Below are 16653 nucleotides of genomic sequence, written 5' to 3'. Positions count from 1 at the left end.
TGACAACAAGATGATTGTGCTGTATAAATATTATGTATTAATTGTAAAGTGTACATACGCTTTACTATTGAAAGTTTCATGTCGTAAAGATGGAGGAAAATAAGTGGAAGAAATTCTTTAACAAGAACTTTCTACACTCAGTAAAATCTAAATATGGGCACTAAACAAGAGTCGAGAATGAAATCGCTTTTGAAATGTGGTGCTGTAGTAGATTGTGTTTGTGAGTACACCAGGTAATTAATGAAGAAGTAATGAATTGAATTGGTGAGAAAGCTGTTTTTAGGCACCATTTGACCAAAAGAAGAGATATGTTGATAGAACACATTTTGAGGCATTAAGGAATAGTTACTTTGTTAATAGTGTTCATACATTATCATGTTGTGTAGGTCCAGTCCAGTAGGAGAACCTTCAGGGATGTGGAGTACATTAAGGTATACTTTAATAAAAGACAGTCAAGTCATATCTGTATACTGTATTAACAACAAACTGTAACAATACTGCTTGATGCTATTCATGCATATGCCAGGCAGATTGAGTCAGGTAATTAGAAACCTGCTGCTTATAAACCTGCTCTCTCCTTGTTTTGGTAAATTGCTGCCATGGTAGTAAAAATTGTAGAGGGAAACCAAGGCTTGAATATAGCAAATGGGTTGAAACAAACACGTGTTAAACTTAGCTAAGTAGCATTTTCCTACCAGAAGACTGCATGTGTGCTTATGTTCTATTGATTGCAATCCTGAATTCAGTTTGATATTGCTTAACCAGTTCAAGCTGTGCCAACACAGTCAAAGACCTGATTTAACTTCTGCAATGGTTAATTCAGATATGTGCCAACTGCCTGGTCTTCTCGCAGTGTGTCAACCTTAGGACCAGATTTCAGATAGGGGGAGGGGGAACAACCTCGTGTGTTTTCTGAAATGAAATGTTAATAGATTCTACCTCATGTCATCTAATCACCTCAACCATCTGCTCCGTGAAATTCCAATAACATCAGATATGTTGTGTGTCAGCTTTTGTTTATCCATGAGTTGACAGATATGCACAGTACTGCCAGTAAAAATCAGTTGTGGTTCTTTAGTGATATGCAGCACAATCCTGTTTACATTCCAATATTGCCTGTGTATATTCTTTTCCTGATTTACCTGTCAGTAAAACAGTTTTAGCAGCAATGGATGCCTGTTCCTTGACTACTACAGTGCCATCTATGGGTGAAAAGATTCTGGTTCACTTCCATAAAAAATGCATTGTGCCACCAAGAACATTATTTATTCATTGATCACTCAGTATACTTTCACTCCCCAATCCACCACATAGTCAACACAACACCAAAAGTGACCTTCAAATACGCGTCAAGAACCAGTAACACATACACGTGAAATGGGCACTACCAAGCAGTCACTACTGGAACGGCACAGTGTCCATCTACGTACCATCTGTGGCCCACCTACTCAGTCATTTTAATGAAGAATATTTACCTATATTTTTGCAGCTTGATATTACTACAACGTGCAGGGAAGCAGCTGTAAAGGCACTGGATTCTCATTCAAAAGGAGCATGGTTCAATCTCTCATCTGGACATGCTTGATTTGTTTCTTCTAGCACCATAAAAACCATTTTGAATAAGTACGAGAATGCTCAGTTTTCCTTTTCCGCGAAGCTTCCACATAATTAGTATTTCACATCACTGACACAGTTTATTTTGGCAATAGTTATGCTTTACTTTTGCTGCTGTTTCTTGTATGGGTCAGATTTCGTGACAGCATAATTAGAGACTCATTAGTTTCTTAGTAATGCTTCAACTGTTTGTTGCCTATTGGTACTTCTAAATACAATCTCTTTTGATCCTTGTTTATTCGAATTGCACACCCACTTCCCACATCATGGGATGATGGTACATATTTACGTTGAATTGGAAGCATTTTGCTGCCTTCTAGAACTTTGTAATTGTTCAGAAAGCATGTTTGTATATTTTTATGAAAGCTGAACATCTGCTTTGAAGAGACCATATTTGTTGCGTTTACTATCATAGAAATGATGATTATTTCCTGTTTTCCTCTTGCGCTCCTCTTTTGTTAAATCTGTAATTTTTATTTGCGAAATAAACAGAAGTTTTTGTGAAATAAACAGAAAACTGCCTGGTACCATCTGGCTGTGTGTGTGTGTGTGTGTGTGTGTGTGTGTGTGTGTGTGTGTGGGCACATTTTATGTACTGCTACACAAAAATAGTTTGTTCCTTTCTTTGATGGTTTTTATTGTATTTTACTGGTTTTGTCAATCTAGTTGCATCAATGTATGGCTCTTTTTACTGTTGGCATGATTCTCATTGTTGTAAATGTTGATTCACAGAAAATTGCCACTTTTTGTGTATTGATCTACATCTACATATATACTCTGCTAGCCACCAAGCTGTGTGTGGTGGAGGGCACTATTCGTGCCAAATTCATATCTTCCCCTCATCTGTTCCACTCGCGGATCACGACTGTCTGAATGCCTCAGTACGAGCAATTTCCCTTATGTTTGAATGGTGAACATTGCGCGATTTGAAAGTTGGTGGTAATAATACGTGCTCTACATCCTTGGCGAAGATCAGATTTTGGAATTTAGTGACCTGCCCCTTCCGTTTAATGCATCGTCTATCTGCAATTGTACTGTTCCGCACTTTGACTTTCAGTGAGATTTGCAATGCTCTCGTGATGGCTAAATGTACCTGCCATGAATCTTGCTGCTCTTCTTTGGACCTACTCAATCTCTTGAATCAGACCTAACTGCTGAGGGTCCCATACGTACGAACAGTAATCTAAGATTGGATGAACTAAAGTATTGTAAGCAGTTCCCTTTGTTGAAGGACTGCATCGCTTCAGGATTCTACCGATAAACCACAATCTAGAGTTAGTCTTACCCGTTACTTGTGTAATCAGGTCATTCCATTTGAGAAATTTCGATAGTCACACCCAGATACTTGATGGATGTTACCGCTTCCAAAGACTGGTCATTTATTTTGTACTCGTACATTAATGGGGATTGATAACCAGATGACAAAATTGTTGCAGCTCTTCTCAAAGATCAGTCAGATGACAAAAGCAGAAAGGTGTGGTAGACCAAAATTAATAGAAAGTGGGAGAGAACTGAATCAGTCATTTTCCTCAAAGGGAGAATTTCATTGAAACAATGCAACACAATGAAACCAGTATAGCGTGGTTGCAAAGTGGTGTATTGCAGACCAGAAAGGCTTCATGTTTACATTTTACAATTATTGAGAAGTAAATAAATCTCCAGAGAGGGAATTTGAGAATTACACATTAGAAGACAGGGTAGTTGTAGGTTTATCAAAAAAACAAAAAAAAAAAAAAAAAAACAAGAGACTGGACTTAGTCAACATTTTTACTCACTTTGCCCTACGTCAAGGCTAGAAGTAAAGATTTTATCTTCACATTTTTACTCACTTTGCCCTACGTCAAGGCTAGAAGTAAAGATTTTATCTTCTGGCATAATGGTGATAAATGGGAAAAGCTTCACCTTCTAAAGGAATTAAGAGATGACTTTGATTATAGGATGTCATCATCTAACGCAGGGATATTTTTGTGGAAAGATGTCAAAACTGTCTGTCTGATTTCCAGTTACCATGAAAGAGTTATGTTTGTATGCAGAAAGCAGAAACATGGCAGTAAAACTAACATTCAATGCTGCAATATAAAGGACTAGAATTATAATACGGGAGATGTGAACCATGCTGGCAGACTTGCATCTGTTTATGGGCCAAGAAGATTCAAAAAGGCAGCTGTACGGAAAGATTCCTCTTCTGGAGTTGAGGAGAAATATTGCTGAAGGTCTGGTGGGCAGGATGTCTGAAAAACATGAGAGTCCCAGAGCTTCAAAATCCAATGTTACAGAAAGCAAGAAATTATGCCTCAAAGGATGTAAAATTATGAAATCAATGTGATCATTTGGTCACTTTTGCATAAACTACAAAAAAAGTTCAATCTAGAAAACTCAAAAATGTTTATTTCGTGGAGTATTTCCCAGGTGCAAAGAAAAAAAATAACTCTACCGAATTCCATTTACAGGATAACTACTCAGATTCGAAGAAAAATTCCCTGAGAATTCCAGGTATGGGAGCAAGAGAGTGTCATAAGAAGTTCCTGATAAATTAACTGTGGTTGAGGCGGCTGAGATATACTAGCTATAAACAGTAATTTGACTGCAGTTTCTAAATATCCATAATTTTTTACAGAATAATATTCGTATAATTAACTCACTTTTAAATACTATGTATTTTAAAATTTATAATTTATTGAACTCAGTATAATTCCAATGCTAGGTTAAAAACATGGAATTCCATGATATTTCTTTGATTTTTTCCAGGATATATATATATATATATATATATATATATATATATATATATATATATATATATATATATATATATATAGTGTCAAACGAAAAAACTACAAAGAATGGAACTTGTCTAGCTTGAAGGGGGAAACCAGATGGCGCTGCCATAGGTCAAACGGATATCAACTGCGTTTTTTTAAAATAGGAACCCCCGTTTTTTATTACATATTCGTGTAGTACGTAAAGAAATGAGTGTTACAGTTGGACCACTTTTTTCGCTTTGTGATAGATGGCGCTGTAATAGTCACACACACATGGCCCACAATTTTAAACGAACAGTTGGTAACAGGTAGGTTTTTTAAATTAAAATACAGAATGGAGGTACATTTGAACATTTGATTTTGGTTGTTCAATGTGATACATGTACTTTTGTGAACTTATCATTTCTGAGAATGCATGCTTACAGCATGAGTACCTGTAAGTACCTCATTAATGCAATAAATGCTCAAAATGACGTCCGTCAACCTCAATGCATTTGGCAATACGTGTAACGACTTTCCTCTCAACAGTGAGTAGTTTGCCTTCCTTAATGTTCGCACATGCATTGACAGTACGCTGACGCATGTTGTCAGGCGTTGTCGGTGGATCACGATAGCAAATATCCTTCAACTTTCCCCACAGAAAGAAATCCGGGGAAGTCAGATCTGGTGAACGTGTGGGCCATGGTATGGCACTTCGACGACCAATCCACCTGTCATGAAATAAGCTATTCAATACTGCTTCAACCGCACGCGAGCTATGTGCCGGACATCAAAATGGTTCAAATGGCTCTGAGCACTATAGGACTTAACTTCTGAGGTCATCAGTCTCCTAGAACTTAGAACTACTTAAACCTAACTAACCTAAGGACATCACACACATCCATGCCCGAGGCAGGATCTGAACCTGTGACCGTAGCGGTCGCGTGGTTCCAGACTGTAGCACCTAGAACCACTCAGTCACCCCGGCCAGCTGCCAGACATCCATCATGTTGGAAGTACATCGCCATTCTGTCATGCAGTGAAACATCTTGTAGTAACATCGGTAGAATATAACGTAGGAAATCAGCATACATTGCACCATTTAGATTGCCATCGATAAAATGGGGGCCAATTATCCTTCCTCCCATAATGCCGCACCATACATTAACCCGCCATGATCGCTGGTGTTCCACTTGTCGCAGCCATCGTGGATTTTCCATTGCCCAATAGTGCATATTATGCCGGTTTACGTTACCGCTGTTGGTGAATGATGCTTCGTCGCTAAATAGAACGCGTGCAAAAAATCTGTCATCGTCCTGTAATTTCTCTTTTGCCCAGTGGCAGAACTGTACACGATGTTACAGTTGTCGCCATGCAATTCCTGGTGCATAGAAATATGGTATGGGTGCAGTCTCAACACCGACGTTTTTGAGATTCCAGATTCTCGCGAAATTTGCTACTGATGTGCGGATTAGCCGCGACAGCAGCTAAAACACCTACTTGGGCATCATCATTTGTTGCAAGTCGTGGTTGACGTTTCACATGTGGCTGAACACTTCCTATTTCCTTAAATAACTTAACTATCCGGCGAACGGCCCGGACACTTGGATGATGTCGCCCAGGATACCGAGCAGCATACATAGCACACGCCCGTGGGGCATTTTGATCACAATAGCCATACATCAACACGGTATCGACCTTTTTCGCAATTGGTAAACTGTCCATTTTAACATGGGTACTGTATCACGAAGCAAATACCGTCTGCACTGGCGGAATGTTACGTGATACCACATACTTATACGTTTGTGACTATTACAGCGACGTCTATCACAAAGCGAAAAAAGTGGTCCAACAAAAACATTAATATTTCTTTATGTAATAAAAAATGGGGATTCCTATTTTTAAAAAAACGCAATTGATATCCGTTTGACCTATGGCAGCGCCATCTAGCGGGCCAACAACAGCGCCATCTGGATTTCCCCTTCAATCTGGGTTTGATACTTATTTTGTGAGATATTTGGACCAATCACTATCAATGGACCACCCTGTGTGTGTGTGTGTGTGTGTGTGTGTGTGTGTGTGTGTGTGTCTAGATGCTGTAACTTACCAAACGAAAGCGTTGGTTTGTTGATAGAGACAATAAACACACAAGCACACACACACAAATTTGAAGCTTTCGCAACCCAAGGTTGCTTCATCAGGAAAGAGGGGGGGAGAGGGAAAGACGAAAGGATGTGGGTTTTAAGGGAGAGGGTAAGGAGTCATTCCAATCCCGGGAGCGGAAAGACTTACCTTAGGGGGAAAAACGGACAGGTATACACCGTCTTCTTCTGTGCGGATCCACAAACAATGCCCAAACTCTTACGGGAAAAGGCTGTAAAGCCATGAGTAAGGAGTATAATGTGCAGGGGCACTATGAATATAGTGCGGGACAATAAGTTGCAAATATGGGCCTCACAGGAGGCGTGCCAGAGATAAGTCCCTGCAGTCACACTATCCTCTGCGTCCTTGGAAGCTCAGATGGATAGAGCATCTACCCTGTAAGCAGGAGACCCCGGGTTCGAGTCCCGGTCGGGGCACACATTTTCAACTGTCCTCGTTGACTTATATCAACGCCTGTATGCAGCAAGGGGTATTCATTTCATTGTAAAATGTAATTCCCTGAGAATTCCAGATTTTCCAGAGAAATCAGAGCCCTGATTTAGTAACTGTGTAATTACCTTCCAAAAAATTTGCTTGTTTGTAGCCTTAGTGCATTCAAACACAATTTTATTTGTTACTATGGAAAAGTACTGCTGGCTGGAAAGCCACTGGAGGGCCAGACAGTACTCAAACATACAACTTTCGCAAAATGGTGAAAAATTAAAATTAGAACCCCAAAAAAGTTCAGTGTTGTTATGTTATGGATCACAGTAGTAAATATTAATAAAACCGGGAAATTCCTGAATTATATATGTGGCTCTCCAGCAGGGATACGACTTCCTCCAAACCTCCCCTGAAATGAGATCCATCCTTCATGAAATCCTCCCCACTCCACCAAGAGTGTCTTTCCGCCGTCCACCTAACCTTTGTAACCTCTTAGTTCATCCCTATGAAATCCCCAAACCACCTTCCTTACCCTCTGACTCCTACCCTTGTAACTGCCCCCGGTGTAAAACCTGTCCAATGCACCCTCCCACCACCACCTGCTCCAGTCCTGTAACCCGGAAGGTGTACACGATCAGAGGCAGAGCCACGTGTGAAAGCACCCACGTGATTTACCAACTGACCTGCCTACACTGTGAAGCTTTCTATGTGGGAATGACCAGCAACAAACTGTCCATTCGCATGAATGGATACAGGCAGACAGTGTTTGTCGGTAATGAGGATCACCCTGTGGCTAAACATGCCTTGGTGCACGGCCAGCACATCTTGGCACAGTGTTACACCGTCCGGGTTATCGGGATACTTCCCACTAACTCCAACCTGTCAGAACTCCGGAGATGGGAACTTGCCCTTCAGTATATCCTCTCTTCTCGTTATCCGCCAGGCCTCAACCTCCGCTAATTTCAAGTTGCTGCCGCTCAGACCTCACCTGTCTTTCAACAACATCTTTGCCTTTGTACTTCCGCCTCGACTGACATCTCTGCCCCAACTCTTTGCCTTTACAAGTGTCTGCTTGTGTCTGTGTATGTGCGGATGGATATGTGTGTGTCTGCGAGTGTATACCTGTCCTTTTTTCCCCCCTAAGGTAAGTCTTTCCGCTCCCGGGATTGGAATGACTCCTTACCCTCTCCCTTAAAACCTACATCCTTTCATCTTTCCCTCTCCTTCCCTCTTTCCTGACGAAGCAACCATTGGTTGTGAAAGCTTGAATTTCGTGTGTATGTATGTATGTATGTATGTATGTTTGTTTGTGTATCTATCGACCTGCCAGTGCTTTCGTATGGTAAGTCACATCATCTTTGTTTTTAGATATATTTTTCCTGCGTGGAATGTTTCCCTCTATTATATATAAATTCAGGAAGAAAGGTTAGAGACTTTAACATTTGGTCACTGTGTTCTGAGGAACAAAAATTTATTATTCTTTTTGGTATTATGATTGTCTATATTTATTTGGTGGTAGGATTCTTCCATCTATCTTTGCATGTTTGTGCTTTATTTTTCTCCATTCACCATCAGTTTTATCTCCTCCTGTACTCACTCTGTGAACGTAATAGTGCATGTTGAAAGTACCTCCCTTGATAATTTTGATCAGCTTTTGCTCTTCTCTTCAACAGGTAATCATGTAAACTCAGAGTTAACACCTAGCTGTCACATCTTGTTTTTGAAGGTATTTCCTCTGCTTGGTTTCATGCTAAACGCTAAAATAACATTGATTGACATTATGGGCAAGAACATAGCTGTTTATTCTTACGTGACAAAGTAGGGCCAACGGCACAGTTGGTGTTGTCAGGTAATTCATTTAAGATTAATAGTTCCCTGGAGAATGTCAAATATGCGTGTATCATTCCTACCAGAATATACTGCCACTACTGTTAATGTCATATTTGTGACTCCACTCTACATGGCTGGCTGCTTGTAGTATCATCCAGAGTAGCTTTTTATCATTCAGATTATGTTCCATTTTTCTAAGGTTCACTACTTCTGTAAGACTTCTTAATTGCCACTACACAATCCAGCCTCATCATTGACATAAATTATTTCACCAACAGTGCAAGCTTGATTTCTGTCCTTTAATTTTGCTAATCTTTCCTATTCATGTTCCTGGCAATATAAATGTGACTCACCAGTTTGACTGTAATCACAAGCTTTAAAATCGCTAACAATTGCTGGGTGCTGGAGGATTATCATTTGCAACTGATGTATGCACACCCATATTCAGAATGATCTTGTGCCATGTCTGTTTGTCCCTCTCCCATTAACAGCACTCCGTGTCTTATCCTAACTTTTGAGATACTTTATCATTCTTTTTCATATTATTAGTGTGTTTATGTGACAAAAATGTCTGCACCATTTCCTTACTATTCCTATGTCGACGATGTTGAGAGACAGTGTTCAGACTGCCGTGTGATGATGAATATCGTTTTAGGTCAGCAACATCTCAATGGATATCTTTTTGTATGGGAAATGGTGCGAGTGAGTGGTGCACATTAGTTTGCCTCACAAATTTACCAGAATTTTGGAGGTCTTATTAAGCAGTTGGGCTGTTCTACATATTATGAGTATTGTGTGGTGAGTGCCTATTGAAGTATTAGCATTTGATTCTGAAAATATGTAAGCTGGAACTGTCATTATTCCATACGGGATTCAAAATTATGAAAAGGATAGATTACTACTCACCATAGAGCAGAGATGTTGAGTCACAGACAGGAACAAATACTACTAAACAGGTAAGCTTTTGGCTGGAAGGCCTTCTTGTGAAAAAAGACAATGCGCACACGCACATGCGCGCGACCACTGTCTGGCTGCCAGGATCAGAAAACAAAACATCTATTTTGTGACAGTCAGTATAATTTATCCCTACTGCTGCTTTAGGGACTCAAAGCATTTAAATACTGTGTGCCATATTAAAATTGTTATTTCTTACAAGGGAACCTCCCCATCGCACCCCCCTCAGATTTAGTTCCAAGTTGGCACAGTGGATAGGCCTTGAAAAACTGAACACAGATCAATCGAGAAAACAGGAAGTTGTGTGGGACTATGAAAAAAATAAGCAACATATACAAACTGAGTAGTCCATGAGCAACATAGGCAATGTCAAGGATAGTGTGACTTCAGAAGCGCCGTGGTTAGCGTGAGCAGCTGCAGAATGAGAGGTCCTTGGTTCAACTTCCCTCGGGTGAAAATTTTTTTTTTTATTTTCAGACAATTATTATCTGTCCATCATCACTTTTTGGGGGAGTGATTAACATATCCACAAGAAAACCTAATTCGGGAAAGGTAGAAGAATCTTTTTACCCATTCGCCAAGAGTACAAGTTAGGTTGGTCGACAACATATCCCTGTCATGTGACGCACATGCCGTCACCATTGTCGTATAGAATATATCAGACGTGTTTTCCTGTGGAGGAATCTGTTGACCTATGGCCTTGCGATCAAATGTTTTCGGTTCCCATTCGAGAGGCACCTCCTTTCGTCTACTAATCACACGGTTTTGTGGTGCAGTCGCAAAACACAGACACTAAACTCATTACAGTGAACAAAGACGTCAATGAACGAACGGACATATCATAATTTTGCGAAAATAAAGAAAGTAAACTTTTTATTCAAGGGAAGACTTGAAACCAGGATCTCTAGGTCTGCAGCTGCTGCGCTAACCACAGGACCACGGCGCTACTGAGCTCAGACTGTCCTTGATGTTGCCTATCTTGCGCATGGGTTACTCAGTTTGTGTATTTTGCTTATTTTCATAGTTCCACACAACTACTTCCTGTTTTCTCGATTGATCGGTGTTCAGTTTTTCAAGGCCTATTCACTGTGCCAACTTTAACTAAATCTGAGGGGGGTGCGATGGGGAGGTTCCCTTGTTAGGTAATAACGATGTAAAAAAATGCACTGTACATGTGAAACCCTGGTCTGGTGTAAGACAGGGCCTAATGGCCCTAATCATATCAGGTTAAATACATAAATGAAACATCAGGTGCATAACTCATCTATAGAGACTTCTGAAGAGATGGATGCCCATTTAGCTGAAGTTGCAGCCATCATTTCTGAAACACCACATTGTTCTGAGCATATCAGACAATCACTACCACACACTTGGCAGTTGTGAATTAATGTGAATGGATGACCTTTGACATTTTCAGCAACATCTCTAAACTAATGTTCATCACACAGGAGTTTGAACACTATCTCTGAACATCACTAGCCTCAAAACTTTCATGGAATCTAGCAGGGAAATAGAGCTCCTGTGACACTTTTTGTGCATGAAAAATGGATTTCTTTTTACCATCTCTAAACAGAAAAATTTTTATTCATAGTTTATTTTTATCTATTTTTTACACCTTGTATATGTAGTATGGGTGAGATATTTTAAATACTTCCAGTAAATGACTGGACCTGTACCAAGATACATTAGCTACTGAAGTGTCAGACAAAAACTAAGCTAAAGCAATGGCACGCTTAGCAATTGCAGATATTACAACACATTCCTTAAGTAAACTATTTATGTTTTGATGGACATGGACCTCAGATTTGTTGTTCTAATTATGTTTGGTGTAAGATTTTTAACTTAAATTAAAAAATGGCTGACTTCTCTGATTTTCAGAAAAAGTGTTGCTCCTAATGATTTTGAGGAAACTGAATTCATTTTCCATCAAAGTGATGATAGTGACAACGATTTCCCTTTACACTATAAGAAAGAGGAGCATTATGTTGAAAAAGAACTTCAACAAGGAGACACGTTACAATCACTGTCCCTGGATTTTAATTGCTCAGTGAGTATTTGAAGTGTATTTTTTTTCCGAATTATAATTGGCAATTTATTTTGTAATCTGTGTTGCCTGTTGCAGATTGCTGAGCTGAAAAGAATCAATAAAATTCATAAGGAAAATGAAATATATGCATTGAGAATAGTGAAGATTCCAATTAAACCTGGTTCTTTCATAATAGAGAAACTCCAGGCAGAAAATATCAAACATAATGTAAAAGATGACTCACTGACACTGACAGCAGAGATCCATAGCACACATGCTGAAGCTGATCTCTCTCGCAGGTTAACGGCCAACAGCATTCCTCCATCTTTACCGCCAGATGAAGAAAAGTTAAAAATATTTGACAGCAAGCAGCTGGTTAGCAATGCTCTGAGCCATTTAAATAACCAATCTACAAACTGTATACTGAAAGGTGATATACAACTAAGTGATGACAGAAGGGATTTAAATGAATTAACTGAAATACCAGTATCAGCGCAAGATACAAGCTCATTGTGGCGATGCAATGGAGATGATTGTGGATTATCATGGAAACAACTACTACTTTTCATTTTGTCACTTGGCTTGGCAGGGCCCCTCCTGTATATTATTTACATTGCAGAGAAAAGAAATCCTACATAAAAATTCACAGCATTTTAGATCAACCAGTGGCATCATTATTTAATTGCTTTTAAATCTGTTTGAGAGGGTGCTGCAAATAAGTGGAAGCCAGTTATATAAAATTACTAAGAATTTTGTGTTTCTTAATGTCTCACTTCCAACTTATTTCATCACCACGATCTAAACATCGAAAGGAAATTTTCTACTGTAATCATGAAATATTACTTTTATGTTAAAGCTTAAGTTATAAATACTGCAATAAACTGTTAAACCCCAGAGCTCACATCATTTGCCAATAGATTATGAAAGATTTCCTTCTCCTTCAGGACAGCAGTAGTTAGCATATTGATTTTCAATATATACAGGATGCAGCATTTAAATCCGGACAAATTTAAATTTCTCGCCATATCGTAGTTCCACTGGAGGTTGCGATTGGTGTTCTTCAAAGCTGTAGGCGTCTTGTAAACAGTCAGAACCTCAAAAGGCCAACATGTTATGCACAAGTGCAGAGTACAAATGAAGAGCCACGATTATTGAAAGTCTTCATGCTGAGTGTTTGCCCACTGAAATAATTTGATTCTTCAGGTACTATAAAGGCTCCTTTGAAAAAATAAGAATTTTTTTTTTGTTTACCACTACTACTGTTAGGCTAATTACTGTCTAGCTCTACAGGACCTTTATACTGAAATGTTTCCCACACCACCTCGTATTGTCTTTCTATGTGTGTGAGTAACTGTATGTTCACTGCTGTGGGTAAATACATACAGCTTACACAGGGCGATGTGTGAAACTGATAGCGATTACACGCTTCCGCTGTTGTAGAAATCTGCTCCAGATGCTGCAGATACCGTGTTGAGCTGAAAGTAGTAACCAAAGTACGGAGAAATGTTCTTCGGGGCTCTGTTGCATAGCAATCAGATTGCTTTCAGTTCTGAGAAATGTCCAGGCACTATTGTGGATTTTGAATGATCCATGAAGTGACTTCTTTTCCGAAGAAAACATCGAACTATTTCACTAGAACTGAACGCTCCCGTCGGAACTGTTCTCAAGCTGGTATTTATTATTAAATCACAATAGAAGTATACGCTGGGTGTATAATAACACGTACCTTCTTGAAATGAACAATATTTTATTGTTCTATTAACTGATTTCCTTCCATATACAAACATATTTTACAATGTGAATCAAAAACTCGCAATGGCGAGAGAATGGCTCTCTCTAGTAAAATTTACTCTTAAGAAGAACAACAGCTCTATCTCCTAAGAATAATTAGGTGAACGCTGACCGCCACAGAGATAAACAATATCTTTGTCTCTCTCTCTCGCACTGTCACAGCAAGTTACGCTGCATGATACATCATAGTACCCGAGATAAACTTTTTATGATATTGTGGCAAAGTATAATGCCCTGGAGAAGGGTCCGCAAATCTGGTGAGGAAACCTCATTTGAGCAAACGCGTGTCATGAACTGCGGCAGTCATTGAAAAGGCTCAGGCACTGATTTTGGAGGACCTGGGGCAATCGCTGAGGAAATTGGCATTGGTATTGAATGTCAGTGAGCGAACAATGTATCAGATGGTAGAAGAGGAACTCATATGAGCCATTTAGTCCAAAAGTGGCTCAGAGATAACGTAGACATGTTCTGGTCAGAGGAATTCTGGCTCCCGAATAGCCTGGATTTGAGCCCCCTCGACTACTATGTTCGGTGCATAGTCGAAAGAGTTACCAATAAGATGAGGCACCCCAATGTCGCATCACTACCCACCACTGTCGTAGCAGCATTCGCAAATACGGACAGCGCTGTTTCAAAGAGTGCATACGAGTGCTTCATGACGAGATTGGATGTGGTCATTGTGGCTGAAGGGGGTTACACCCAGTAATGTTACTCTTGAAAGATATCACTACTTATATGTAGAAGGCTTCTCATTTTCGCTCATATTTTGTTTTATTAAATGTGCTTTTTAAAAAAGTTTCATTTGTCCAGATTTAATCACCACACCCTTTATCCTTTGTCACCAGCAAGTGCAGCACAATTTTTACTCATTGTATGCTGTTGCCAGTGTGCGATTTGCAGGGAGGGATGGGGGGGATTTTCCCCCCTCTGCATCAGACCATCCCCTCCTCTGGTTTTAGTTTATGCATCCCAACCTGGGATGTTTATTTCCCATGCACTGGAGTAAAACTTTACATATAATTTAAATTTGTGGAGCCGAACACTGAAAATTTTTAATAAGTCTTACTATTAATATGTTTCAGTTTTCTGTCATCAGAGTAGGTACAGCTTTTCACAAATGTGCCTCTACTTTTTGAATTCCCCTCGTATACCTGTATGTAGATGATTTTGTAAATAACCTTTACCTATAATGTACTTTTTAAAGATATAACAAGGGATGGCTTTTCTGATAGTGCATACGCGTGAATAGTGAGTTTCGGCATTAACACCTATTTATAAATAGCTGTTTAACCATGCGTAATGCCACGGTCCAAGCTAGTAACATACGTAATTATACTAACCCCCTAAGGCATCCCCCCCACTGGTAAAAGCACAAATCGCACCCTGGCTGTTGCAGATGTGCCAACTTCCTTGTATACTATGCACTCTATATAGCCAAAATACCAGCATGACGTCAAAGCGTGTTTTCAGTGTGCCACATGATTTAAGCAACATGCTTTTCCAAAAGCATTAAGAAGTTGTCGATCTCTCAGGTGTGCACTGTCATATCACATGTGCTGCACTTACTGAATAGCTGCAATGAATTTGTGTCATGTTCTGGAAAGACATGTCGAGATTTCAGATTATTTAATTACACTTAAAATTAATTTATGTTTCTGTTATATAGACTAACATTATTATACAGCCTGCAACAGAGTTATTGCAGACTTCTCTTAAAAAGTAGTTTCGGTAAATAAACCGACACTGTCCACCCAAAGAATTCAGAGGCCAACTTTATTCTTGGATAAGCAACTACCTACAGTGGCAGGTTGAACTGACAACTGTAAACAATAGATATGCATTCGACCAGTGTTAAGTAGTGTTCGTGCAGCCATAGTGTGTCAACTTTGTTCTCATAAACTGCAGTGGAGCAAAATTCTCTAAATCAAGTGTTCGAGACATTCTGAAGAATGTTTTGAAGAAGAGAAAAATGTGTGTAAAGGTAAATGACAAACTGTGGACACCTGCTGGGATTTAATTGAAATGAAAACAGTTCTTTTCTGGAGAAAGCATAATGGCCAACAAGACAGAGTGCTGTGAATACGAACCTATCACAAAACTAAAAGTGCAGAAATTCACATGAAGGGTCAATACTAAAATGACATAACTGACATTCAAACCAGTGTGACACAGGAGTTGAATAACATCCCAAAAGACTTTTCCGGCAGTCTCACATAGTTATATGAATGTGAATTTTATCCATAGTGGAGGCTGTTGAACTACGCGACTGTCCCTTTATAGGGTGTAGAAAAATTTGTGCTACCAGTCAGAATAAAAGGTTATTTATTTGTCACACAACCAAGTTTCGGGATTGTGCCCATCCTCCGGTGTTTATACATTGATGTACATGTTTATATTGTTGGCAATCACTGTATAAATACAAAAACATTATTTGTTGGTGACAAAACAGATAAAAGTGGGACAACTGTAAGTGGCGAGGCAGCATTTGTCGCGCGCGCGCGCGCACACACACACACACACACACACACACACACACACACACACACACACACCCTTTCGTCTTTCCCTCTTTCCTGTTGAAGCAACCTTGGGTTGCGAAAGCTTGAAATTTGTGTGTGTGTTATTGTGTCTGTCTACCAGCGCTTTCTCGTTGGGTAAGTCACAGCATCTTTGTTTTTTATTTTTCCCACGTGGAATGTTTCCCTCTATTATATTAAACATGTACATGAATGAATGTATAAACACCTGAGGATGGGCACAAGCCGGAAACTGGTCGTGTGACAAATAAATAACCGTTCATTGTGACTGGTAGTGAACATTTTTGTACACCTTATGTGAATGTTCTGTGTGTTATACTCATGAAGGAGACCCTAATTCGTTAATGCACTGTTAAAACTCTTTGGACTGTCAGGGCAACTTAGCGTCACATATTGGGGAAAGGAAGTGATTAGTGAGTTGTCCAATAAGTTCTAGGGATAGAGAAATAAGATATGCCTCGAGAATTTCTCATAAAGCATGCTTCAGAAGATGCTCAGAATTTTAATAACACTGTGGCAGCCCTCTAACCTTAGATTAGCATAGAACATGTACTCTTTAATTCTGAGTTGTATA

At 39.5% G+C, this 16653-nt stretch overlaps 1 protein-coding gene across 1 annotated transcript in view; it reads left to right on the top strand.

Annotated features, from left to right (window-relative positions):
* Window positions 1–14321, top strand: part of LOC126262776 (lysM and putative peptidoglycan-binding domain-containing protein 3) — a 96289-nt gene extending 81968 nt beyond the window's left edge. Inside the window, exons 2-3 of the mRNA XM_049959591.1 lie at window positions 11604–11772; window positions 11848–14321. Of these exons, the coding sequence (XP_049815548.1) occupies window positions 11604–11772; window positions 11848–12390 (712 nt within the window). The 3' untranslated portion in view covers window positions 12391–14321. The remainder of the gene's footprint in view (window positions 1–11603; window positions 11773–11847) is intronic.
* The last annotated feature ends 2332 nt before the right edge of the window (window positions 14322–16653 follow it).

The sequence above is a fragment of the Schistocerca nitens genome, chromosome 6 (assembly GCF_023898315.1).
Source record: "Schistocerca nitens isolate TAMUIC-IGC-003100 chromosome 6, iqSchNite1.1, whole genome shotgun sequence".
Lineage (NCBI taxonomy): Eukaryota > Metazoa > Arthropoda > Insecta > Orthoptera > Acrididae > Schistocerca > Schistocerca nitens.
The sequence above is the reverse complement of the archived record's forward strand: the minus strand, read 5'-3'. Positions and strand labels throughout refer to the sequence as shown.